Below are 15,075 nucleotides of genomic sequence, written 5' to 3'. Positions count from 1 at the left end.
CCAACACTATGTTTATAAGCCCTGAGGAGGAGGCCCTGATTGGCCGAGTGTTTGAAAACTACCTGACCGAGCATCATCATGGTGACATTCTTCAGCTCAGTACTGATGTAAATGAAGATACTCATCGCTCTGTTGTGGTTAACGCCATGACACTTTTTGAAGCCAACATGGAGGTACTGTTGACATGATTTACTGTTTTTTGATTAAAGCAGAGGTAATGGCCTTTAGATGTTGGATATGAGTTTTGTTCGTAACAGAAGGACACGTTGAGTGACCAGTTTTGTCCAACGCGAATGTAATGCAGTTGACTCTTATGATCCGCTGTGATTTTTGGGATGATCTGATGCATTGGTCTTAGCCACTTTCTGTCACCTGTTGATAGCTACTACTTATGCTTATGTTTGATTTTTCTGCACAGAAAGAACAGAAKTTTGTGATTAAAAGAAATYTCAAAATGTTACAATGTTCTGTTTTCAGTAGCTTTTGAGTAAATTAACTAAAGCTACTGAAGAGACCTGTCTACACTGCAAAAACGGCACCAGTATTAGTCTGAGAAACACCTTCCTGAGTCTGTAATGTTGAATTGGGTTAACATTCTTGTGATGTTTGTGGTATCCATGGAAACTGCACCTGAAATCTTAGTCCATCCTTCAGTGTCAGGACTGATTTTGGTTTCAAAAAGAGACCAAGTACAAGCTGTGTGTCACATAGCTGACTAGTGCAAACAAGTACATCTGTCTTACCACGCTGCACTGCACTAATGTTAATCTGCCTTTTTTTTAGGTTGGGGATTATTTCAATGCATATCCAAAAGATGTCTTGGCTGTATTTGATAAAGTATTACAGAAAAAAGCCTTGGAGTTAACAGATGAGGCTTCTCTCAAAGACAAAGGACAGGGAGCAGGTCAGAGAGGCCTGAGGCAGATATATCACACCCGCATCACAGGTAAGACATCCAGCTGCCCACCGAGCTCTGTTTGTTTTATGCTGTTTTGTTTTACGCTATTGTATGCATTTTTTTTTTATCATTTTGATCAGTTGTGACAACATAAATGCTATTCATTAATTTTCTTATTGTTGGATTTATATTTCTGCATATTCAAGGGTAGATTTCTAACGCACTAGAAGTAGTGTRATGGAGAAGTTTAGGATTAAATATTACTGATTCTYATTTATGACAGTTTATAAAAACATGTAGTGTATTTGTCCCAAATGCACTCATGAAAATTAGGATGTTCTTTGTTCTATTATGGTTTTCTTGTCTTTTTGAATCCGTTTAATCCCAGGTCTGCCAGTGTGTCCAGAACTAACCAGACATACCATTCCAAGGTCCAGAGATGTGGGTCACTTTCTATCTGTTACTGGTACGGTCATACGTACCAGTGTGGCTAAGGTAAGAAATCACATGTTAACTGTTAAGACATACAGTCCATCTAATGATCCTCTGTTCTGGAATCAGGATATCTGGTTTCTGTTTATGATTYAGTTCAGTAAACTGAGCTGCTGGTGCAAAAATTCATGAGCTGTCATTTCGTCTCCTAATCCAATCCAAAGTGGTCTTGATTTTGGTAACCGGTTGAATCAGGCCTGGACAGAAATACCAACAGTTTTGTCCATGTGTGTGAAACGATTCTTATAAGTAACGCATCCAGGACTGAAAGTATACCAATCAGTGTTAAATGTCAATAAACAAAAAATGCAGAAATAAGCTGAGCTTTGTCCTGCAATAATAGGAAAAAGTCGTTGTTGTTCATAGACGAATCATCTCTCTTTGTCATCTCCTGATTGAAGCAATGTCTGACATATCTCCAACTCTAAAACATTTGCAGGATTTACAAATATAGTAAGCAGAGTCATAATTAAATGCTGGGATGTTCTTTTTGTGTTTCTGCTGTTCTGTATTTATTAGGTTCTGGAGTATGAGCGTGATTACATGTGCACAAAGTGCCGACATGTTTTCAAGGCGCAGGCTGATTTTGACCAGTTCTACACCTTCGTCCAGCCGGTGGGCTGCCCAAATCCTGCTGCCTGCAATTCCTTTAAATTCAGCTGCCTGTCTGGAGGGTCGGAGCCTGCTGCCTGCAGGGACTACCAGGAAATTAAGATACAAGAGCAAGTGTGGAACATTTTCATATAACTCCTTCTCTTTATTTCTATAAAATGAAGTTTAAAGTTTGTTAAAATAATAAGTTYGAAGTTTCTTTTAAATCTCCATTAGAAAATGAAATGACCCTCCCTTATAACAGGTTCAGAGGCTGTCAGTGGGCAGTATTCCTCGTTCCTTAGTGGTAGTGCTGGAGGATGACCTGGTTGACRGCTGTAAATCAGGTATGAATCAGCAGCCAAAGTATTTGTAAAATACATGTAATAAAAAACTGACATTTTCTCCTAACGGCTTTTGAAATTCTCAGATTCAGTGCAAGAAACTGTTGAAATCTGCAGTGTAGCTACATTACTTAGTGCTTTTGACCCTTTAATAAACCAAGAAAAATATCTCTTCATTACTTTTTGTTTAATCTAGCGTTGGGTTCTTGGAGTAGCAGCCTTAAGAGAGGCTCAGATTCTCTTTCTGGCCMCAGCCGGTTGGTCCTGCTCCTCCAGGGGAATCCCAAATCATTCTCAAGCCAGCTGAGAAACAGTCCCTCCAGTGTGTCCTGGGTCTTCCTCTGACTTTCCTTCCTTTGGGATGTTGTCCCAGACACCTGACCAGGAAGGCTCCCAACTGGCATCCTAACCAGTGTCTGAGCCACCTCAGCTGGCTCCTTTTAGTGTGGAGGAGCAGCGGCTCTACTCTGAGCCCCTCCTGCATAGTTCACTAGTGTTATCTGAGCAGTAGTAGCACACACTCCCCTTCACTGGTGCTGACTGTGTGATGACAGTCAGATGTAAGCCAGTTGCCCAAACCCCCAATGCTGTTATGAGGATAMCCAGACATCTGAACCTCTCYGTCTTCTGCACTACAGGTGGTTCAAATGCATGTCAACTTTGCAACCAAAATAACCCAATAAATGTATGGATTATTAAATTCAAGAAGAGAGTGAAGCATTTTTTTCATAAAAATAAAATATGTTTTCAGGTGATGACATAACGGTTTATGGTGTAATGTATCTCCGCTGGAAGCCCCTTTATGATGGTTCCCCCTGTGATGTGGAGTTGGTCCTCAGAGCTAACAACATAGAAGCAAATAATCAGCAGGCTGCTGCTGCTATGATGGTAAAAGATGTTCAGAAAGAATTTGAAGAGTTCTGGGACAGCTACAAGCAGAATCCACTGGCTGGTTAGTGTTTTTGCCCTTTGACAAAATATCTTTGCATTTCTTGTGTTAACTTGCATTTTGTAATTTGATTTTCTCATCTCTTTCTGTAGGTAGGAATGAGATCTTGTTGAGCCTGTGTCCACAGGTTTTTGGCATGTATGTAATTAAGCTGGCTGTGGCGATGGTGCTGGCGGGTGGAGTCCAGAGAATAGACTCTTCTGGGACCAAAGTTAGAGGTATTTGTCTCCTTTGTTTGTCATAATCAGCATGTGAGTGTGAATCGGAATGATTGATTTCATTGTAAAATGTCTGAGTTTCCCTATAAAGCTATATTTAAGTATGATTTCACTTGATTTCTATTGAAAACAATTTAAACTAAAAATCAATCAAGTTTATTTGTATGTCACATTTCAGTGACAATGCAGTTCAAAGCGCTTTACATCATAAAAACACAAAAATAGCTAAATGTGATCTTGTGATGTCTCTTGTAATTTGTAGGAGAATGCCATTTGTTGTTGGTTGGTGATCCTGGTACAGGAAAATCTCAGTTTCTGAAATATGCAGCCAAGGTAATATCTCGATCCGTACTTACTGCTGGAATTGGATCAACCAGTGCTGGTGAGTATTTTTCCAATCATAACCAGTGTTTTCTATCAGCAGTGTTTTCTATCAGCAGTGTTTTCTATCAGCAGTGTTTTCTATAAGTAGTGTTTTCTATAAGTAGTGTTTTCTATGAGCAGTGTTTTCTATAGGAGCTTTAGGAAGGTTGGAGCACCTGAGGATTATTCAACACCAGCACTGAAACAAGTCTTTTTTTTTTCTGCTGTAGTGCCATGATGATGGTGGTGGTTGTAAGAGTTTGTCCCGCAATGTTTGGGCTGCTGGTTCAGTTCCCGCTTTATCTGCCTCTGTCGTTGTGTCTTTGGGCAAGACACTTCACCTGCCTTCCTGCTGCTGGTCAGATGCCCTGGTGGTGCCGGTGTGTGGCAGTCTGGCCTGATTTGAGTTCATATTTAGTTTCACTTTGGCATAAATAAAGTATTTCTGAATGCTGAAAATGATAAAGTCTGACAGAGCCTGGGTGATCACAGAAGGTCTGCAAATACCTGTGAGTATTTGTGAAGTTAAATGACACCTGCCAATTTCCACCCCTGATTATGACCCGTTGGATCTTGTAGAAGAAAATTGGGATTTCTCAAGATGTTTGTAGGAATTCCTCACAAAGTTTCATTGTTGAAATGAAGAGGCTATAATTTACCAATAACACAGTGGCTGACCAAGTAGAACTTATTCAACTTTGTGGCYTTTTGAAAGCAAGCTTGTTCCTTTTGGTTGTAGGGAACCATTTTCCATTCGTCAGTGGAAAATGAATGCTGACTTCCAGTCACAGTAGACTGTGAAGCATGGTGATTCATCTATTATTGCATGGGAATATTTCTCATACTTTTTATTACATGCTAGAGGTTATAGATCAGTTAGACTACAYGACCAGCTAAATTTCAGGATGTTAATCCAACCATGAAGTTTCAGAGTTCCCACCATTYCCTGAAATCCTCCMAAGTTTGTACATTTTAAAAATAAAGGTTAGAGGTGATGAAAAGTTGCCTGGCCTTTGTCAGCTGTGGCTACTATCCAGTAACAGGCCACCATCAGTGTATGAATGTGTGWGAGCTCACAATGCAATGGCATGTCTGAACATTAAGGTGGTTGTAAGGACTTTGACTTTTTTTAAACATACTTTTGAACACTGCTGTTTCTCAGAGCTTTTATTTTTCTAATGGAACATTTTCTACTTTGCCAATCTAAAAATCTCCTGACGTCTTCCTGTTCTCTGTCTTATTGAAGGCCTGACGGTTGCTGCAGTAAAAGATGGAGGTGACTGGCACCTGGAAGCTGGAGCACTGGTCCTGTCTGATGGTGGTTTGTGCTGCATTGATGAATTCAGCAGCATCAAAGAACATGATCGAATCAGCATTCATGAAGCCATGGAGCAGCAGTCAATCAGYGTAGCCAAAGCTGGGTTTGTACATTTACACTCACTCACTCTGCCCTCCTCCCTGCATGAACATTTCCACTCTTCCTCACTGGGCTAACAGCAGCTACTCTGACCTCTTCCTCTCTSTGTCCCTGGTCACGTCTCTTATTATGTCCCATCAATGACGACAAATCCCCTGTAGTGCTAATTCTCCCTCCTTCTCTGCCCCTGAATCTGCTCTAGCGGTTGAAGTTTGTGTGGAACGCGTATCTGCTACACATTTTTCTGCAGCACAAGCCACCTGTTACAGTGTCTTTGTCAATTTCATACATTTACCCTCATTTGGTCAATGCCAGGTGCCAATTTCCACCTTCATTTTGTCCCGTTGRATCTTKCARAAGAAAAAATTGGGATTTCTCAAAACTTTTGCARGACCTTGAGAAGCTTTTTCAGAATCTAGCAAAAGTAAATCATGATTCATTTTTTTTCTTTTCTCCACGTGGGCCCCATACAATTAGGATAGCTGTATTAATTAAACTGGAGTATAAATTAAGGTTGAATACAAATGATGCTATCATAGGATATGTGTAGATAAAATCTATTTACATTTTTTGTTTTGATCTCTTGACTCTATACAGCATAGTGTGCAAGCTAAATACTCGAACCACCATATTGGCAGCTACCAACCCCAAAGGACAGTATGATCCCAGTCAGCCTCTCTCTGTGAACGTGGCTCTGGCCAGTCCTTTGCTCAGCCGGTTCGACCTGGTTCTGGTTCTGCTGGACACCAGAAACGTAGAGTGGGACTGTATCATCTCTTCTTTTATTCTTGAGGACCGAGGTAGGACTAAGGTTTTTTTTTTCCCCATCTAGTTTTGAATTCATTTTTAGTTATCATTGATGATGTTCATGCTACATTTCTCCTTCTACTCTGACACACTCTACGGGCAGCATCAGTACATGTCTCCCCATGATTTCTCAGGAACTCCAGCTGATGCCAGTGGGCTCTGGTCCATGGAGAAAATGAAAACTTATTTCAGGGTGATTAAACAGCTGCAGCCTCAGGTGTCCGAAGAAGCCAACTGCATCCTGACTCGTTATTACCAGCTGCAGCGTCAACAAGACGGCCACAGTGCCGCCCGCACAACTATCCGCATGCTGGAGAGTCTGAGCAGACTTGCTGAAGGTGAGAACAGACTGAAGTCCAAAACAATTTCACCTTACATTATAATGATCAAAAGTTCAAACTCAGTGGACTGAGTTTGCACCTTTAGCTACTGAAATATGTGACATAATTAAAGATGCTTGCTGTGCCTCAGAAATGTAGCTGAACATAAAAAAAAGGGAAATCTGAAAAAATCTTTAAAAATATGCATGTTTCCAGTCATCATAGTGCCAGTAAAAGGGAAAATGATTTGATAAACAYCTGCACATATTGACAGAGACCTGCTCCTTTCTTAAACTTTGCACAGCACATGCCCGGCTCATGTACAGAGAGACTGTTACTATCGAAGATGCTGTTACGGCCGTGTCAGTCATGGAGTGCTCCATGCAGGTAAGGAGAAAACAGATTGACCCATTTTACTATGCAAGTGATGATYCTTTGGATGTTAATGTCTTTAATGTTCTTATCTTTAGATATATTTTGGTTTGCTCCAAAATCCTTATCAGTGTTTTCCGTTACATGGCCGTAGCATCTTCAGTTTATATACTTTGCTGTCCACATGAGGCTGCGTGAAAAACTAAAACGCTACACTGTTATACCATACCAACTTTATTTATAAAGCACTTAAAAACAACCACAGCTGATACAAAGTAATGTACATTAAAACACAACATAAGAATAAAACAAATATAAAAAAAAAAATTAAAGCATCTCTTTGCATCTCTTCTTTGTTATATAGTTCATCTATAGATGCTTTACCTATTCTCAATTACTTCATGTCATAATGAAAGTGAGTTGTAGATATCAATGTGTGTATTTTTATTTATGTATTGGAGTTTGTTTTAGTTTTTGGACAGGTGTCTTTATACACATAAGTTCAAACAAGTGACTTTAAGACGAGTAGTAAGATGAGGGTTTAAAGAAAAACTAACAGGCCTGTGAGACCTGGAGTTCATATTGGTTCRTAGTTTATCAAATACTGATGTCATTCAATAAAATGCTAATTAATTACTTAAAAGTCATGTGATTTTATGGATTTCAGTTTCAGATTCCATCACTCACATTTGAAAAGTAGCTGWTAAATATGACAGACCTGCTTTGCAAGTGGAAAATCTGAAAAATTGTCACAGTATCAAATACTTGTTCTCYYTACTGTAGAATACACTGCAGAAAACACACAGGACTTTTGTGCTTTACTTAGTCTATTTGTTGATTGTTTTTGTTTATTTATAGTTATACAATATTATGAGTATAAAGTTTTCACAGAAAAATGGGATGGGGGTTGGATCATATGACGTGGCTGAGTCTTGTTTTGACTCAAGAAATGAACATTTGTTTGGCTGGTTGAGCCACTTRCATTTGAATTGATTTGACAATTTCAAACTCATTAAAACCTGAAAACTTTCTTCAACAAAGACGAAAGTTGTTCACAATTATTTGGATCATGCATCACCTGATGTTTGGGGAATCAGTGAAGGTGAGATTATATTCACACGTCTAAAATCCAAGTTTCAAGTAAGCTGAAAGGACTTGTCTTATTATAAAAGATGGCATGTTGCCTGCTAAGAAAGACTGGCCTGGTTCTGAGCAGTTATTAAATGGATTTGTTGCAGTGATGTCATGAGTTCATGCCAGACTGTGATGGCAGTAAAGTTGATAAATATTATAATTTGCAGTATATGCCTTTATTCCCCTSTCCTCRTCTGTTCCTCCATCACTGTGACCTTTAGCAGTTTGGCCAGGGTCATTTATGTCTGGTGTGAGCATTTCCTGCAGTAACACTCTGTCCACTCTGGAATATATTAGCCAAAAACTACTGCTCCTTTGTGACATTGATATTGCAGAAACCAATGTTGCGATGACTGTGCTCCCATTGTCTTGTTTGATTTTTCAGTCCTGTGGCAGTCATTAACCATGTGGTGCATCCTTCCTTTAGGGTGGTGCTTTGCTGGGAAATGTAAACGCTTTGCTAACAACGTTCCCCACTGACCCCCTTCAGCAGTATCAAACCCAGTGTCAGATGCTCTTGGAGGGACTGAACCTGCCTGAGCTTCTTCAAAGTGAGATGGAGCGACTGGCCAGGTGAGCAACTCTAGAATCTCAACACTTATTTTATTCATGTGCCCATTTTTGTGCTTAAGATTTGCTGCTGACATGATGGTTTAGTTACACAAAGTTAAGAGGCACCCAATAGGAGCCTGACTGAATGATGACAGGAGCTGCCATAGCCACCAACCAACCAGAGGATGAGGGAGGTGCAGGAACAAACAAAACAGTAGTACACAACCGAGGGAGCTGAGCAAAGCATTATTATTAAATGTAGTACTTAATATTCTTTAATATGCAGGTAAATTAGCAGATAATTTTTCATGTTAAGTTTTAAATTACGTTTACGTTAGTTCCATTAGTTTTTAGTGAATAGTAAATTGTGAAAGTTACCTTTTAAATTCTGGGTGCTTAACTTTGTAAGTTTATTTAAAAATGGCTGAAYGTTCAAAGAACCTGTGATTATGCTAGATAAATCAGATAATATASCTGTTCATGTTACAGTATTAAACTGTATATTTTTAACACTTCACTTATGCAGTGGACAGTGCAATTAGCAAACCCAGACTTGCATATCATATTAAAATGCATTTTTGTGGATGTCGTGTCTTTGCTAGGCTAAGGAGCAACACCCCAGAGGCCAGTGTGTGCGACGTGTCTCTTTCTACAGACCATCAACTACATGGTTCAGACTCTGAAACCTCCAGTGATCTAAAGAGTTGTGYAACAGTCAAGAGTTGTTTGGACCAGCTTCCTGCCACGAGTCCCTCACTGTCCCCAGATGATGTCATCCTACCCATCATTACATCAACCCAAGAAAACATAAATATTGCGCCAAACAATAGCTGGTCAGTATCATCAGCACTAAGAGCAGAGCAAAGCAGAGTTGAGGAAAAAGAACAGAGACGCCTGCCTGAGAAGAAGAAGAAGAAGAAGAAGAAGAAGAATGTTTTGCTAAGTGAAAAGATGGCGGCCGAAGATGCAAAATTGACAGACCTGCACACAAAACTGTCAGCTTTTATTTTCAAACCCAGAGATAGGAAACAACCTGACCACAGTGGTAATGAAGCAGAAACATTGAGAGAAAATRGAATAAATATGCAGACGTCAGCTAGTCACGATGACTTGACTAGCCAAATGCCACAAGCAAAGAAAAAGAAACAAATGGAAAAACTAAATAATGGAGATTCACAACACTGTACAACCAAACCTACAGCAGCTCAGACTCATTTGGAAAGAGTTCCTCATGAAACAAAAACTTCTAAGTGCGAACTAAAGAAGTCAGATCTTAGTCATGTTCCAAACCAACATGCAAAACCTGTAAGCAACAGTGAGGTGAACATGAGGAAAAGGAAGTGCTTTAATCTGAGCCCACCACTAAATAATGATGGATCTAAGCCGTTCCTTTCAGGTTTTTCTYTCTCTGGTCTTACTGACTTTTCTAGTGATGTCCTTGACACTGACTGGGACCAAGAAGTTTCAAAGACCACCAAAGACTGTCCGCATAAATAGTAAAGTGAGGCACTGAATTAATTTATTTGTCTTAAAAAACTTCTTGGTTCAAAAATTCTTAAAAGTGAAAAAGAGGAATTGTACATGTTTTGTTTTTGTATTTCAAATTTTGAGCAGAGGCTAATTAATCACCTTCATATGAGAAAGTGTCTGTAAAAAATAATGGAAAAAGAAAAAAACTGTTTTTCTAGTGAACTTTCTTCTTAGATTTCTGCTTTTGACCTGATGAAATGTTGCTTGACAAGGTTGCTTTAATCAAATATAAAAATTGGGATAAAATGTGGTTTGGACAACCTGGTTTGATTTTAATTTAGACATTTAAATTTTTCATAACACCAACAAGGATGTAAAAGTCATGTCTGCCTTCTCGGCTTCATATCTGCTTCTTACTCCAGCTCAACGAAGCAAAACATTTTTATTGCATTAATGCAAAAATAAAGTCAACTGACATCAGCAGGTAAACAAAGCATGAATGATCTTTAAATCCCAGTTTCTGATTTTGTCCTTGTCCCACTRAAGTGATGTAAAGATGCCATCTGCAGAGATGTCAGCTTTGCAGTGAAACGGAAAGTAGAAAAACATGAAAGAATAAATGAGYGATGGGTTAATTAGGAGCATTATTTCTATGTTCAGTTTCCTTTTTATAATTTTCACAATGGTTGAGCATCTTTAGTGAGTCTCTTTCAGTGGTTTATTTCTTATGATATTGAGCGACTGTTCAGCTTTGAGACTATTAGGTACAACATCTCAACAACATTAAAAATGACAGGGAACAAACAACAAATGTAGATGTTTATATAACAACAAATATATTTGTTTTATAAACAACAAATATAGTTTTTTTCTGGGTCGACTAACAAAGCAGTCTACTGGTGCTTGTCACGGATATCTGAGATGTGAAATCTTAACAGGAATAAACAGGAAGCCGTAGAGGTAATGGTGGCCTACAACAAGCGACATGAGAGCAACATGTTGAACATCAACTGGACCATACAGCTAGCCAATAAGTGAGTTTCTCTTTGTCGCATGAATCTAAATACTTTGATGTTTTTGTCAGATCACTTCAGGTTTCGTGCTGCAGCTGTTTTCCAGTTTTACTTTCTTTGCGGATGAACACCATCCATTTGTTAAATAGATGATGTTCTTCCAAACTTCMTTGTGTCATGAGTTATTGATCTTGCCAAAGATTTTCATGGAAAATGTTAAGATTTTCGTGCTATACTTAAATATGTCCCTTCTTTTTGTAAAACATGCACAATCAGGCAAATCTGAATAGAGTTGTGTGGTAGTAAAGTAAATGACAAGACAATAAGATCTGTTGAAAACTTGCTTCTTGGTGCAAATGATTATGAAACAAAACACAGATGAGACATACATGTCAATACTACATGCAAATTRCTGGGCATTTTTCAGGTCTTAAATGGCCATTATCTGAAATAGGTCCAGCAGGCTGTAAACTTGACCAGCAGGCCAGTAGATGAAGCTAAAAACACTCTGACAACCTGACTCTGATTAACCTGATGAGATTAAAGTCTTAGACATAAATGCCCTGGTGTGTGTGCGTGCATGTGTGTGTGTGTATGTCCGTACGTACCTGGATGCTAATGCACTTACTGTGACCATCTGTGCAACCAGCACCCACCTGCACAATCTGACTTATCTTCTGCACTTCTTTGTAAACACATCTAGTCGTCTTTACAGTACAGTTTGCAACTGGACTTTGAGAGGAAACCATAAAACGGATACAAGAGACTTTCTGTAAGACTGGAATCAAAAATTGATACTGGATAAAATMTTTTTCTTCATTGCAGAGAGYTTCCTTCCTTCTCCTGCGTAACACTTTTGCTTTTGAACATGGGCTGTTCACCATCAAAAGGAAAGTTATTTTCAAAACCACATCAATTTGATGTTCAGAATGCCCTGGTCACTGAAGAATTACAGGAGGTTGTGGATGGTGGACCTGCACTGGATGAAGACACCTGYTTACAACCTCAAAACAAGGAAGAGGAACTGCCACTACTTACTGATGAATACTGCACAAAAGAAACTTCAGTGACTCATCTGGACCCTGATCCAATACTTCCTGAAAATGAAATGGATTCTGAGGTAACAAAGGTAAAGGAAATGCCTCAGGAAATAATTAGAAATGTCATGGAAAWGCCTATGAATCAGAAGGTGGAGACCCGAAAGAAAAACATAAGGAAGAGATCCACAGAAAGGCAGAGAAAGTCTTCTGTAGTGCAAACAAAGGCAGGTTTGCCACCACATATGGTGAGAGCTCACCAGGCTGCTTACAATTTCCTGAACCAAAATATCTCCAAATATGAAATTCTTCTGGGGCTTCTAGACCAGGCTACCCAGACACAGCTGTCCCTCCAAACACCAATGTCTGCTTTGGCGTTGTACTTTGAGGAAATCAACCAGGCGCTAGAGGAGATGGCTGAAGAGGGGGAGCTGATGCTCAAGGAGCATGGGGACAGCATGACTTTACCTTCTGGGATGTTTGGTCAAGCTGTATGCTCGGCTAAACCTATGGATAATTTTGATCCATCACCAGATCTTTTACATCAACTACTTCCAGATTCATCAGAAAAAATCAGGCAAGTTAAAAGCTCAGTGAAGACTCGGAGTGATACTACACTTGAGGAGGGAATAGAGTATTTCTCTTCCCTCTCTAAACTGTATACTGAGAAGCTTCAGGCTAAACAGGCTGCAGAGTTTAGGTTGGCTCAAGTACTTKCAAGGGTTGAGACAGTGGCTAATAGGAAGTCTAACCCAGAAGATTCTGCACTGCACAGTGAGGACAGTGGTATTGGTGGAGAGAGTGAGAGTTTGACAGGATCTGAAAGGAACCATTGCCACCGTGGGAGCGCTGGATCAGGAAGTTGTATGTCTGAAGTCAACATTCGGGGTATATGTCAAAATTATTCAGCTGGTTTTATTAGTAATACTAGAAATAGCGAAGAGGAGGAGGAAGAGGATGAAGAGCGGCGTGCAGAAAAATATCAAGAAGATGATGAAATTGACCAGTTTGAGAGGAAGAGGTCAAACTCTTCTCCACCTGATCCCTGTCACGCTCTTCGTTACATGTATGAAAACTCCATGAAAGATCAGCAGCCTGCCTTCAAACTTTTCAATGCTGAACACTCTCTAATAACAGAGCAACAAAAGAGTCAGATGGAATTAGATGAAAAAATGTATATAATTTCTGAAATGCAAGGACTAAATGACTTTGTAAAGCTGCAGTGCAATTTGCATCAAGCTGGACATCGGCGATATTCGTTGGATGGATCAGCTGGTGAACACAAAAGCCAAGACAGAGCCAATCGGCTACCTGGTTCTTTATCTTCACCATCAAATAAACCACGAACGTGCTATTCAGTCAGAAGGCTCATAAATACATTTAGCCAAGGGGCTGATGGGAGACCTGGACAGAGTCTTTTACATACKGCACCTCACATYATGAGGCCCAATAAAAGTTGTATTCTTSTAGAGTCTAGAACAGTTAATAAGACAGGAGGTGACATCGTCTCTGGCAACAACAGCAGCAGCTCTCCAGATGGCAGGGATGACCTAGATATGGATAATCTACCACCGCCACCCCTGGAAGTTCTAATGGACAATTCCTTTCGACGCAATGAAGACCAACTACGAAATGAAAAACTACAYGAAGATCCGGTTCTGACTCTTCCGTTAATACACCAGACCACTGGGATGTCCCAGCGAAGGAAGATAGTTATGCAGAATGTAGAAGTTCTGCCGAACAAAGCAAATGTAAAAATTAGATCAATGGCTGCATCACCCGCCCCTCCTGTTAGGCATGAGGGTGTTGCTGAGGTGCAACATCAAAAGTTGAAACTGGAAACAGATCTGTCTGAACAAACTGAGAAAACGAAAAGAATCTACAAACAAGCAAGAAAGATTATCCATTTGCGCAATGCAGGAGAATCCACCGACATGAAAAATGTTCAGATTCCAGTCTCAGGAGATTTAACATCCTTCCAAGCTACAAGATGTGAAGGCAATGAGATACCGTCCTGCAGTCTGCCCGTCATAGCACCACCTGTTTCACGAGTACGCTTACCACCATCATGTCCTTCTGTGCACCACAYCGTTCCACATCCCCCTGTCTTCAGACAGCATCCCAACTCTGGATCCTCTTCTCGTCCAAATTCTCCAAGAAAAGTTACACGTGCAAATGAYAMCAGCACAGAACAGATCATTCCTCATATGTCCTTTCATGATGCCCGCTCAGTCTTCTGTCAAAACGAGTTGAAAAATTCCCAGGCCTGCCTGCCCTTTGGAAGTTCTGTTCTCCCCAGAAAATGGGGGGAAGTCTCTCGAGGCAGGTCGTCCACAAGAGGAAGAGAGAATTCAACCCGTCGCACACAGTCAGAGCAGAGGTCTGGAATGACTTCCTATTCAGACCTGGAAGCAGATGCCCCTTTGGTGTCCCAGCAAAGCAAGGAGGATGAACCTGTTGCAGAAAAATTCAGGTAAATTGAACCCTTAAGATAGGTTTATACTTAACACAGTGAACTGGGCGCAATGTGGTGGAATTAGCAGACCTTTGTCACAGGACCTCAAGGCCCTGGTGGAGGTGTAGGGATGCAAACGTTCAGAGATGTAGATTGGTGTCTGTCCATGCAGAGCTCRCCAAGTTAATAGTGATATCTTAATATCCACTTGATAATGAGGCAGGAGCCACTGAAGTTACATTAGAGGTAGAAGTACATGACAAAATATCTATTTGTTTAAAATAAAACTAAAATAGCACATTTTTCATGTACAGCTCATATTTACTTACACTGAATAAAAAACATGTACACATTTTTTTCTCACTGTCCCAAGCTTATTGGAATTAACACAATAATTTCCATTTGCTATATCCCAGTGAGAACAATATTAGATATTTTTTTGTATCTATCTTCAAATTCAGAAGTTTACATTTGGTCAGTATCAGGGATAACTATCTTTTAAAATGTATAAATTGGGTTATTCCTTTTGGGTTTCCTTCTGATACACAAAGCAAAAACTGATACATTTGAGTTAATTGGAGTGACACCTGTGGATGTGTTTTAAGGCCACGCCTGAAACACCGTTTCTTTGTTTGACATGACA

At 39.9% G+C, this 15,075-nt stretch overlaps 2 protein-coding genes across 3 annotated transcripts in view; both read left to right on the top strand.

Moving 5' to 3' along the window:
* The first annotated feature begins 6 nt into the window (after window positions 1–6).
* On the top strand, window positions 7–10,237 carry mcm9 (minichromosome maintenance 9 homologous recombination repair factor). 2 transcript variants are annotated; one of them, XM_008398520.2, is made up of 14 exons: window positions 7–173; window positions 784–946; window positions 1,287–1,393; window positions 1,910–2,116; window positions 2,247–2,328; window positions 3,077–3,277; window positions 3,367–3,492; window positions 3,755–3,874; window positions 5,102–5,276; window positions 5,870–6,072; window positions 6,214–6,417; window positions 6,704–6,786; window positions 8,333–8,478; window positions 9,060–10,237. In XM_008398520.2, exons 1-14 carry the CDS (start codon window positions 9–11, stop codon window positions 9,952–9,954), a joined length of 2,877 nt encoding a protein of 958 aa, XP_008396742.1. In that variant the 5' UTR covers window positions 7–8; the 3' UTR covers window positions 9,955–10,237. The 2 variants fall into 2 exon arrangements, with proteins under 2 accessions (XP_008396742.1, XP_017157786.1); XM_017302297.1 differs by lacking the exons at window positions 5,870–6,072; window positions 6,214–6,417; window positions 6,704–6,786; window positions 8,333–8,478; window positions 9,060–10,237 and having other exon boundaries at window positions 3,755–3,976; window positions 4,009–5,194.
* A 439-nt stretch (window positions 10,238–10,676) lies between these two features.
* The window catches only part of pcare2 (photoreceptor cilium actin regulator 2), a 6,910-nt gene continuing 2,511 nt past the window's right edge, over window positions 10,677–15,075 (top strand). The window contains exon 1 of the mRNA XM_008398519.2: window positions 10,677–14,450. Coding sequence (XP_008396741.1) covers window positions 11,809–14,450 — 2,642 coding nt within the window. The 5' untranslated portion in view covers window positions 10,677–11,808. The remainder of the gene's footprint in view (window positions 14,451–15,075) is intronic.

Source organism: Poecilia reticulata, linkage group LG21, assembly GCF_000633615.1.
Source record: "Poecilia reticulata strain Guanapo linkage group LG21, Guppy_female_1.0+MT, whole genome shotgun sequence".
In the NCBI taxonomy this organism is placed as follows: Eukaryota; Metazoa; Chordata; class Actinopteri; order Cyprinodontiformes; family Poeciliidae; genus Poecilia; species Poecilia reticulata.
Note: the sequence above shows the minus strand (reverse complement) of the source record. Positions and strands in the feature narration are given on the sequence as shown.